Consider the following 12482-nt stretch of genomic DNA (forward strand, 5'->3'; position numbering starts at 1 on the left):
AAAGCAGACTCTGTCTGTCTGCCTACTAACTCACATATAGGCCACACACATCTACTTATTCACAAATTCTAAGTGTTCTGTGATGCTTAAAAACATTCAAAAGCTCCTTCAAAGAGTCTCATCATCAATCTTGCATGCTTTAAGGTCCAAGATACTTGAATTTAAACAGACAGTTAATCACAGATAATCTCACAGTATTTCAGCTATCACTAGATCAAAAAAAGGAATTTATGTTTGCTTTTTACTGCTGCTTATATGAACTTCATGAAATTCAGGGTTTTTTTTTTTATCAATAAGTAAATTTACAGCAATACTCAGAGTAATAAACTACGTTCTAGAGATAAAATTGATATGCAAACCCCATCCTGAAAAAAATACTAGAAGAAAACAAAAGATAAATGGTGGAACAAAGGGTAAAATTATCCTTGGGCTGGATGTGAGGAGAAGAAGGTGGAGAGTTTACCAGTGGCACAAGTTGCCCCTAGAGGGTGAGTAGTCTCCATTTGTGGACATTTTTCAAGTCTGGATAAATTCCTGAGGCACCCAGCATCATCTTGCAGCTGACTGCTTGGAGCAAGAGGTTGGACTAGAGACCACCTGAGGCCCTTCCAGCCTAATTGCACTACAATCCCATGGAACAGTGCTATGATTATCTCTTACAGTGGAGAAAATAGTGGTAAAAACTTCCTGACTTAACTCAATGTCCAATACTACAAAAATATTCTTGTTCACTTTTAACATAAACTAATATTTTGTCACTGACTAAAAAATTAACTTGTCCTGTATTTTCATAACTTAACAAACCCTACAGAAAGGAGCCTTTCTCAGGTCACTTAAAAAGGAACTGTGCAACATATTTATTCAGTGAGTCACATGAAGTGAGTTTTTTCCAAGAGATCACATCCCCTCTTGGACTGTTACTGGATTACTTAACAACCAAAGGTGTACTTGTTAAGGGTGCTTGGGGAACAGCAAGATGATAATTTCATGGAAGCTTGGGCTATAACTGTTAATACAGTTTAATACCTTATTTCCAATTGTTTTAATAAAACACCTTTCACACATGGTTACATAAATATTTTTAAAACATTTAGTTTGAACCACTAAACATTAGAAATTGCCTCTGTTTTACATTAGAGTGAATTCCGCAGAGAACTGTGCTGGTATTGGGTAGGTTTTAGTATTCTAGTCAAATGTGCAGTGTTAATTCTTGCATATGTAGTGAAAGGACTTCAAGTGGAACTAAAACTAAAGCTGGATTGTCACTTGATTCTGTCAGGAGAAGATTTGTATTTAGGTGTAACTGCAGTAAGTTGCAATGAAGTATTGTTAACATAAATTCCTGAGATTTTAGTGATCCTAGACACAGAAATGCAAATAGTACCAAAACAAGTATTATTATGCCATAATGTAGTAGAAGGACTTTTACCTTTAAGACTCCTGTTTGCCTAGAAGCAAACATCCAGAACCAGAAGCGAACTCTACAGACCCCAAGACTAGCTGGGAAGAATTTGGTGGTAGTTATTCTTGCTCTGTCCCCTTCCTTCTGAGCAGATGAGTTGACATACAAAAAACTCCGTCCTTTACCTTAAAATGAAGATAAAAACATTTAGAGCTTTTCAGTACTATTTTTTGCTTTAGTTTACAAGCATTTTTATAAACACAGATGCTAGTTTTGTTTTTTTTCTTTTTACCATTTACATGTATATCATACCATGGTTGTATGGAGATAATTCCTTGCTAATGCTTTGTGTATTTCACAGAATTTCAAACTACCTTGGGTTGGAGGGCCCTTAAAAATCATCTAGTTCCAACCCCATGCCATGGGCAGGGATGCCACCTACTACATCAGGCTTCTCAAAGCACACCCAGCCTAGCCTTGAACACTTCCAAGGATGGGGCATTCGCAGCTTCTGCACAAGTTTTTCCAGTGTCTCGCTGCCTTCTGAGCATTTCTTTCTGATTTACTAATTTCTAATCTGTCTCCTCTTTCAGCACAAAAAGATGTTACTTGTCCTAGATGTCCCTTGTGCTAAATCACAGAATCATAGAATAGCCTGGCTTGGAAGAGATGCACAAGGATCACCAAATCCAACTCCTGGCCCTGCCCAGGCCACCCCAGGAGTGGCCCCATGTGCCTGAGATTTGTCTTGAACCTTGTCAGATTTGATGCTGTGACCACTGCCCTGGGGAGCTGTTCCACTGCCCAACCACCAAGGGTAAGGAACCTTTTCCTAATACTCAATATAAGCTTGATGGACTGACAGATATTTCTAGGTATTACAGGCTGTTGGCAATTCTGGCAAGCAATTCCTCTGTAGCTAATGTGAATTTATCTTGCCTGGGCAATTTAAAAGTAAATTACAAATCTGGATAATTTTGTAAACACTTTGCTCTAATTTTGTTTTCCTTTTGCTTCACTTTTTATTACCTTTGTTTTTCTTAGAATTGCTGGGTAATTTCACAGAAACAAAGAACTAATTAAATGACAGAAACTGAATTAGAAAAACACAGAAAATCTCCTTAAAAAGCCAGGGGCTAGTGGTTGTTTTGTTATCGCATTGCATCAAAGTAATAGCAAGGAAGCAAGTCAAACTAGTTATTTGCAAGAAACAGCTTGCCTGGAACAGCTGCAATAGTTTCCACCTCTACCTTTTCTGTTCTGTCCCTTTCCAGAGGAATGCACTTCCAGATTTACAGCCTGCAACATAAAGTAGCAGGAATGTCTGCAAAAACTGTGATTTGTGGTAGAAAAGTAGTTCCCTCGTGATCAGGGAAGCAGTTCCTGCAGCAGGTGCAGAATAAAGGAAAAGGGAGGATAAACGAGTCAGACAGACATGGCCACAGCCACCCATGGTAAGGTGTCTCTATTGATTTTGAAAACAAAAAAAATTTAAAAAAAAGAGTCAAAACCTGGAGATGATGCTGCTCACAAACCCAAGAGAAAAGCAGCACAAATTTTGGTACTTCTAGATTGAATACTAAATATGCTATGTTTATTAGATGGAAATTAAGATAGGGATTCTAACCATTAACGCTTCTGGAAAGGAAGTTAATTACTTCTCAAATAGAGATTGGTGCATTTGCGATTAATTAAATTAATACCCCACCCAGATATATTCTATAATGAAAAGAATATATAATTTAATATTTATGTAATACAATATATAATTATGCTTACTACATAACACAGATTACTCTAATTGCCTATCAATATATTTCATTCCCCTGACCATCAACAGGCATTGTGGTAGCAGTTTGTCAGAAATATCTTGGGAAGAACTTTTATGATAACATTTCTGGCAAGCCAATATCAGGGAGATAAGTTAAATCAAGGTAGAAGCCTCAAGCATTTCACACACACCCACACACTTTGCTCCTCATCCTGCATATGATTGCATGTTTTTCTAAAATTCATTAGGATGGTAACACTCTCCAGGAAAAGTAGATTATTTGAAATATTGACAAGGAGAAGAGTACTGCTATAGACAGTTAGGATTTCAGAGACTTTATCTTTTAATGTCAGAAGCTGGCATTATGTAGGTGAAATTCGTTATTAGGGTTGAATACAAAGGAATAGTATTATTGCAGTAAGAAGAAACCTAAAATAATCATCTAGTCCAGCTGGCTTATCAATTCAGGGCTGCCCAAGACAAGGCATGTCGTTAAGGGCATTGTGCAAATGCTTCCTAAACATTGAAAGGCAGGGGGCACAGAACACCTCCGGGAAACTTGCTCCAGAGTTTGGCCTCCCTTTTGGTAAAGAAATGCTTCCTAATGTCCAGTCTGAACCTTTCCTGGCACAGCTTTGAACCATTCCCATGTGCCAGCTGATCACACTGAGATGCGTTGTTATCTTGGCACCGATCCACATTATTTGTAGGTTTTTCTTTAAATTCAGTGAATATTTTATTTTCCCAGAAGTGATGTTGTACACATGGCAATACCTGGTGTGTGGTCAGTATGAGGACCTGTTTGCCCTGTGACAGCACTGTTGCTAATTTTCCAGTCAAAATCATCAGTAGTGTCTTGTGTTAATCCACATACAGTTGTCCACTCTTGATCTTGTGTTTCAAAGTTACAGCTTCCAGGAATACTTGTGTAGTAACCTGAAAATACAGCAAAAAAAAGTAAATTATTGTCCCAGCTGTACATAAAATGCTACAGTGTGCACACTTAAAATGGAAGTGGAAAGGTTTCTGTATGGCTAATACTGTGATTCCCTGAATTCCATGCATGGACATAAATAATACGTGATAGTTAACAAGGAAAGGAAAAACTCATTCTTCACTTTATGAACAGCCATAAACTTTTTTACAGATGCTCATGACAAAACAATGACTTCACCAAATTTAGTTCTTGTCCAAGGTAAATGGAAAGAATGATTTCCAGACAATTAGCTAGCGAAACTGGACTGCTCTTCCACAGTGGCATTTTTCATAAGCATATGTTGGCCTGGTGGAAATTATGTCTGATGGCAGCTTTATGATGACAGATGTTTGTAGTGATTAGGACACTCATTGACTAAATTCAGGAGATCTGAGTTAAACTGCCCATGTCAAACTCCGCCTCTGCTGCTTCAGGTTACTTTGAAAAAGTAATTAATGAACAAAATAATATAAACACGTATATGAACAAGTATGGCACAGATGAATCAGATAGCACCACAATCTTTTCTGTTAGGTCCAAAACACATTTTCCTTAGTTATAAAGCAGGAGGTCAAATTAGATGATGTCCAGAGGTGCCTTTCCACCTCAACCCTTCTGTGATTTTGCTAGTTCTGGTCAAATGCAGTGAGCATCTGCATTTTATTTAAAAAAAAGTACATTTTCTTGTGCATCTCTAACAAGATCAAAGTCCAAATACATTTAGGATTTACACTAGTCATAATGGAATACCTGACTTCAGGTTTTTTACCCTAATATATTAACAGTGTTTTCCAAAGACAATTATTAATAAATATTTATGAACAGTACTTACTGGGCTGACAAACTCATGTGACCTATCTGCATCTGCTGCATTTTTTTTTTTTTTATGGGTAAGCATACCTTATTTAGAAGCCAGCAGAAGAAGATTGCTCCATTTATTGGAAAAATTGTTTTTATTTCAATAACTCAAGCACTCCTCTAGTTGGTTCATCAACACTGAGGTTTGCTATTAATCAAATCTGTGTGTACAGTTGGCTGCAATTCATGAAAATTGAAACTGCTTTCATGTGTGGTTTTTTCACCTCTGTACTTCCAGCAGCATACTGAAAGAGCATCAAATTTTTGCAAGATTGTCTGACTGGGTGGAATGAAACATAGAGTAAGTAATTTCCATGAGTTTATTTAAAAAAAAAAAAAGTCCACCAGCCTACGTGAATGCAGTTCATTTCATACAGGTTCTGTTGTAAATCCTGTATACAGGAATTGCTGCTGAGTAAATTATGCTCCATTTACTTCTTTGGAGTTACACTTGTATAAACTATAGAAGAATGTGAAATAAGCTCAGAACTTGAGCTCAGTGCAAAGGAGAAAACTGCAGACAAATGTGGCCATAACCACTTGTGATGGGACAGGTTAGGCTATGAAAGGATTTCTCTGTGCCTGTTATACTTTCTTTTCTGATTAAGAAAATAAAAGTTCCAGCCAGTTCCAGTTCCTGTTGTCTTTTCATTAAAAAAATCAGGTTTCTCTATCTAGAAGGCATTATGTGCCCTTTAATGTTGTTTATTCCCATCTATAAGATATGTGCCCAGGGAAAAAGTATGTTTATCTAAATATAAGGCATCATTTGTTGGAAATAAAATAGAGCAGACAGGGAAATTTTATACCTGAGTTTTATCTGAGTATTCTGAATGCCAGATTGCTGTATCTCTGCATTACACTTCGGCAGAGACAGCAAGACTAAAGACTGTTGAAAATATTTTGATGTATCTACAGCCTTTCCATCTACAATAAAAAGATATTTCAATCGATTTTTTTTTTAAGTGAATATCAACAATTTTTTTTTTCTCCCTTGGAAAAGCTTTTCTTCAGTATAGCAAAGACTGAGTTGCTTTACTGTGATTCAAGATAATTTATGGTCTGAAATGTTCCAATCTATTACCTAAGAAAATAATCCTTTCATAAAAAACGGAACAACACCCTCCCCCAAAGAAGCTACTATATTCTCTAACAATATTTAGAAAATAAATCAAGTGTCTCCATAGTTGTCTGAATATCTTAATTTAACAGTTCACTTTGGACAGCAATTCAAATTTAGTGTGTATCTGTTAGGTCTGGAAAATGTTACAAGGGTGAGTTTACAGAGTATTTTGCTTCACTTCCTTTGCCTAACTCCTGAAAAAGTATTAATACTTTATACCATAAATACAGATTAGCTGTTTAAAGTCTATCTGGGAGTCTACTTTTAAAAAACTAGTATTTTAAAGTTATTATTAAATGTAAATTTCTATGAACATGATTCACAAAGTTCACTGTGACACAAATTACTACAAGAGGTAGAGATCAGAAATAGTGACAGTGTCTTCAGCTTTTATACTTCAGAACTGCTATTTACTTTCATGAAAGGGAGAAACCCCAAGTTAAATTTCCTATAGTGACACCTTAGCATCTTTTTAACTAGATTTATAAGTCTGCAGCCTGGTAAAAATGTTATAACGTGCATCATCCAATAAAGGACAATTACTTTTGTAATCCTGTTCAGTTGAGCATGTAGTAACCCCATGCAAGAAAAAGGCTCTTGATTTTCAAGAGATCACTAAATATTGGCTTATTTCAATGAAGTACTTTTACTTCCACAAAGGATGAACATTGAATTGATGGTGGATTCATTTACTCTATCTATCAAGTATACTTTTGAGCATACCTGCATTGTGGCAGAATTTGACCCTCCAGCTCAAAGATTAACAATTATACTGATTAGTGAGCTGCATATATGGACTACTTAATCTCCCTATTCCAAATGTCCTGTCCAGACCATAATGGTAAATAAAAAAAGATATGGAGTAGGAACAAGGGCACAATATTTTACTGCTTCTGAATTTCAGGTCTGAATTGGAAATCCAATTAACTTGATCCAGATTTTTAAATGGAGCTGTGTCCTTCCATCTCAATCAGCCTCAGCAAAGAATGCCTTCAGACAAATTGTGTCTCATTATTCATTAGGACTTTGGCAAAGATAAACAGACTAAATTTTTTCCAAAATGTTCTTTAATAGAGAAATGAAAATAAAATATTTTCATAGCTCTGAGTTAGAAGCAAGAGCAAACAACAAAACTGTACTCATACTGCTCAGATCCCAAAAGCGTAATTCTTTTGAAAGGAAAAACAAGCTTATTTTTAAATATTCACCTTCTTTTGGCAAAATCACGCTCAAATGTTATTGTACATAAGTTTGATCGCTTAGTTTTTCCATTCAACATTGATATTTCCTTTCAACACCTTTTTACATTAATAAACAAGCTTACATTTTTTCTCAGGGTTAATTTTTTATTGTAAATAATTGATTTAATTCCTCAAGTATGTTTTTAATCCTTAAACTGGATTTGGCCTTGGTGTCAGGGTTTTTTTCAGTATTTAAACTTTGTTACACTTTTGCAACTAAACCACATGAATACTTTAGCAGAAAATAACTCTGAGGATGTGAAAACGTCATACCTTTCGAGCTGGGGAGAAGGCAACCTACTTGTCATCAGCTGCGTGAATCATCTTTATGAACTCACCTGAACTATGGTACAGAATTTAAAGTTATAATTATAACTGAAGATTAGATTAACATATGAAGAGATACTTACTGCAGTCAGCTTCATCTGATAGGTCTTCACAGTCTGGTTTATAGTCACAGATGAACTGATATGCAATGCAATTCTTGTTCCCACACACAAAATCAGTGAGGGCAGGGCATTCCTTGGGATTCTCTCCAACTGAAATCAACAGGACATTTAAATCAATATTGCAATTAAATCAAAGGATACTCTTTTTAATTTGTTAACTATTATGCATCATGGCTTTAGGGTTTTACTGCTTCCAACAGATGTTACTTGGTCTCATTCCTTTAATGTTGCATTATATATTTCGAGACTACTGTATTTGCCTTGCCCAAAGCTTCAAAGGTAGGATGTTTTGGCTGGAAGAAAACTTGATTCAGCATCAACATAACTGTTTCCCCAGTGTATTTGTTGTGGATGTTCTATAAATAAGGGGTTCTGTGAGCTGTGAAAAGTAGACATGCGAAAGGCTTTATTCTGCTCATAATTATATGTCTTTGGAAAATAACATTTTAAACTGAGAAAAAACACTGTTGTACACAGTTGCATAATAAATAAACTTTTAGAGACATAGTAAGATAGTCAACCTTTTTTTAAAGAATTAGACAAAGTGTTGCTCTGATTGTTTGAGCCACTGAGAAATTTCTCTTATGCTATTTAATAACCAAATCTGTTTTACACAATTCATGTTCATCACTGAAGGTGAATGAAAATCATCTCAAAAAATGAGAGTAACTGAGTAACTGGCACATAAAATATTAGGTTCAAATCCAGAGTACTAAGATTCAGCCATCCCTGGACTGTAAGACTATAAAGGAACTTACATAGGTTATTTTTTAGTTCAGAGCACTGTGTGCATAATTTCAGCCAACAGTAATTGAAACAGTTCTGATAACCCCAAATGCAACACTTCGAAAGCACTCTGATAACCTTAGATTGCCTTTTAGTCTAGAGCTTCATGTTCTGCAAATAGACATTTAGGAGAATTTATTTTGACTGTATTCATTGTAATGTGTTTCATTTTTACCTTCTAACATGACTAAAATGTGGCATATTGCTAAACACAGTCTGATCAGAGCACCATGATATTTACCTTTGTGCAGACCCATATTTCCAGAGTTGTTAGTGTTGTCAGGTTATTAATCTCCTCAAATAGTGGTACTTACTGAATTTTACAGACTGAGGAACTGCATTCTCATTGAAGCAGAAAAGGAAAAGAGAACAAAACTTTTGGTTTAGTTTCAACATGTACTCAAAGTAATATTAAACAGAGAAATCGAGTGACAATACTGAACTAAAATGTAATCCATATATTTTAAATGGATAGTACAAAAAAGAAGGAAAAAAAATCACTGCTAATATTGGTTACTTGAAGAACCTCAATACTCAAATTTTCAGCTTTGAAATGCAGAAGCCGCTGTGCGCTGACACACAGACACACACACAAAACCAAAACAAAACCAAAAAAAAAACCAAAACAAATATTTCTAAACTGATATCTGTCTCATTATTTTTGTTTTTTAATTTTTCACTGTCAGTTTGATCTTATTGGTGTCAGGGGATCCACACCACAAATAAATTGTCATGAATGCCTTAAATACATGAAAATCTATGGCTGCTTTTAACAGACAATGCATTTGGCAGAGGGCCATTAGCAGAGGAGCAGCCTCCTGAGGAAAAAAAACTGACTGAGGCATTTGTGATGGTTCAGGCAGTTTTCACACCTCTCCAAAATGATGTGATAAAACCTGATTGAAGATACCACTTCATTAGTAAAAATTCAAAAATTCATTAGTATGGCTCATCCTAAATTCTGGAAAGCCACATAATAATAATTGAGGTTGGCAGAGACTTCTCAAGACCTCTCTAGTCCAGCCCACTGCTTCAGCCACCTCTCCTACAGCAGGATCTGCGGGACCATGTCCACTTGGGGTTTGGATAACAGCAATGGATAGAGACTCAAAAAACCTCTTTGGACAATCACTTGTGTTGGGTGATCCTCACACTAAAAATGTTTATTGTGTTCACACAAAGTTTCCTTGTTTTTGGATTTGTGCCCATTGCCCTCCATCAGTGGGCACTTCTGAGAGGAGCCTACACCCCTTATCTCCACTCCCTCCTCTGCACTGGAAATGATGCACTGGAAAATTAAACTACTTCCTTCAGTCACTCAATGGCTTAAATAATGACAGAAATTAGGTAGTTGCAGATCCATTAGCATACAATAATTTTCACTGCATATGGAAGGAGTACATTATCACCATACAGGGGAGTGACTTCTGAAAATCCATGGCTTTGTGACTGATCATATTCCACACAATTACCTAGAAAGAGCTACATTATGTTATGTTACTCTATCATTTATATTTAGCGCTTAATTACAGGTTTGTTTTTTTAAAAAACTAACAACTTTATAGTACTTCAAATATATAATGAAGCAGCATTTAATAACATTATTAATCTCTTTGGTTATCCTCAAATAAAACATGTGATTCCAACACAGACATAATGAAAATTTTTATCTCAACAGGTGTGAATGTCATAAACACAAATTTACATATCTATGAATTTTATCCTTTTGAGTAAGACCTTGATTTATGCAATTTTCAGGGATATAAGGTTACATTTGATAATGATAACGATGTTTTTTCTACTACAGTCTTTGGCAGAGAGAAATAAAATCCCTCTTTAAATCAACATACTGGCATTAGCATTGCACAGTGTAACCAAATATTCTAAACTCTTTTCAGAATTATGACATAAAAAAATCAACTTTCCATTGTACACTCATTCTGGCCAAAACTCCTACATCAGCTAAGAATTAAATCAAAACAAGAAATACAGTACAACTTAATCATAAAATGCAATAACTTCTGTGTCAGGAAGCCCAAAGCCAAAGACAAGTTCACTCAAGTCTTAGCTTAAAAGTTTCATTTTCACAAGACATTCTTCAAGTATAATATATAAAAAAATCAACTTAATCAGAAAAATTATACTGAAGAACTTACAGGAAAATATATTAGAAACTACTTTAAACAAAGAAAAAGAGAGGATATTTAAAATATTATCTTGCCCATTTTTAATTTTTGCCCTCAAAATTACATGGTTGCCAAAATCGGACTTTGTGTCCATAAGTACTGAATTTGCAGAACAGTAATCTAACACCACTCCAGAGAGTTTTAGTGTAAAGCAAAACAATGTCTCCTAATGAACAGCTTTACCTTCAAGCTGATATTTCAGATAAAATGAGAAATTTTTATTAAGTCTTATTTCTTTGTGCATGTTGGTTATGTTGGGACTGCACTTAAATATATATATATCATTTTGTCTGATCATATTCCTCATCTGTACTTTGATGACCAGTAAGTAGAATGAAAACATGTATTGGATGATGGGTGATTATATATAGTATGTAATATTATATTTTTTCCCAATAATCTAGCTCACAACATTTCATGAAAATCCAAACATGCAGAAAAACTGTTTCTAAGCAGAAAAAAACATGAAAAAAATATGGCAAATTTTGTTTCTTGCCTCTTTCTTTGCTTAAGAACTCAAGAAACCTGTAAAAAAAAAAAAAAAAAAACATCTAATTATGAATACACACCAAACAAATTAAGACAAAGATGGTGATGGAAAAGGTTATCAGTTGCACTTGACTCACAGTGTTACTCTGAAATTATCTTTGAGCAGCTAACATTAAATTGGATGACTGAACTACAGCAAGCAAAAGAAGGAGCTGATGCCATGTATGGAAATGTCAGAGGTGTAAAAAAGGGAAATATCCAGAAATGTGGATTTTTCACAAACCAGGAATGAGAGAAATTACAGGGAGTTGAAATGTGTTTGATACCTACTAACCTCCTTTCTGAATATGCTATGAAAAATTCACAGAGAGCTATGATGTCCAAAAGTAAGAAGGAAATATTTCACAGTAATTTAAGAAAACTATTGACCAGAAAGTATCCTGGACTTAATGAAAAAGCCATAGATGTTGTTTTTTGAACTGACCTTCTTCCAAATCTCTTGCTGAACCCCTAAACTGTACTAATAATATTTTTTTCAACTCTAGACATAATTTTACATAATAAAAAATATTCTTACAGCTATGGAGTACTGGTCTACAGGCCTAGCACGAGTGACAGAGGAACAGATCAGAGCTACAAAAATAGGTGGTAGGGAGTGGGAGCAGTTCAGTTTTGGGTTTTTAATGAGAACAGAAGATCCAATTAAATTTATTAATTTCCAGCACTTTTGGACATTTCTTGAGCTAGTTACTTTTGTTTTGTATTATGTTTTGATCTTTCTTCTCCTCCAGTTACTCAGCTCAAAAATCTGTGGGACCTGAGTACTATATAAGGTATGTTGCAAGTCAAAAGACCACAATCCATTCCTTTCCAAGAAAAAAAAAATATTATAGGCAGCAAAAAATCACCCCAAACCAAAACAAAATAATATAGAATACAAAACACAAGCACAGATAAGAATTCGATAGCATATGATAACATTTAGATCAGCATAGAAATCACTAGATTAACAAAAATTAGTGGATTATTTTTTTTCTCATCGGTTGAAGTTATCTGGCAGCAGCACATATACCCTTATAAATCACTTTTTCCCCTTACATTACATAATTGAGGATTAAATTTTTATAAATTAAGAAAACTCAGACTATTGTTATGATATGGAAAATTATAATGTTTTATTGTGTCCATTTATTTGGTTTTC

At 35.0% G+C, this 12482-nt stretch overlaps 1 protein-coding gene across 1 annotated transcript in view; it reads right to left on the reverse strand.

The window, feature by feature from the left end:
- The window catches only part of MALRD1 (MAM and LDL receptor class A domain containing 1), a 239243-nt gene that overhangs the window by 73587 nt on the left and 153174 nt on the right, over positions 1-12482 (reverse strand). The window contains exons 30-32 of the mRNA XM_058831049.1: positions 7782-7910; positions 3948-4109; positions 1430-1587 (exon numbers count right to left, since the gene is read on the reverse strand). Coding sequence (XP_058687032.1) covers positions 1430-1587; positions 3948-4109; positions 7782-7910 — 449 coding nt within the window. The remainder of the gene's footprint in view (positions 1-1429; positions 1588-3947; positions 4110-7781; positions 7911-12482) is intronic.

Source organism: Poecile atricapillus, chromosome 2 (genome assembly GCF_030490865.1).
Source record: "Poecile atricapillus isolate bPoeAtr1 chromosome 2, bPoeAtr1.hap1, whole genome shotgun sequence".
NCBI lineage: Eukaryota > Metazoa > Chordata > Aves > Passeriformes > Paridae > Poecile > Poecile atricapillus.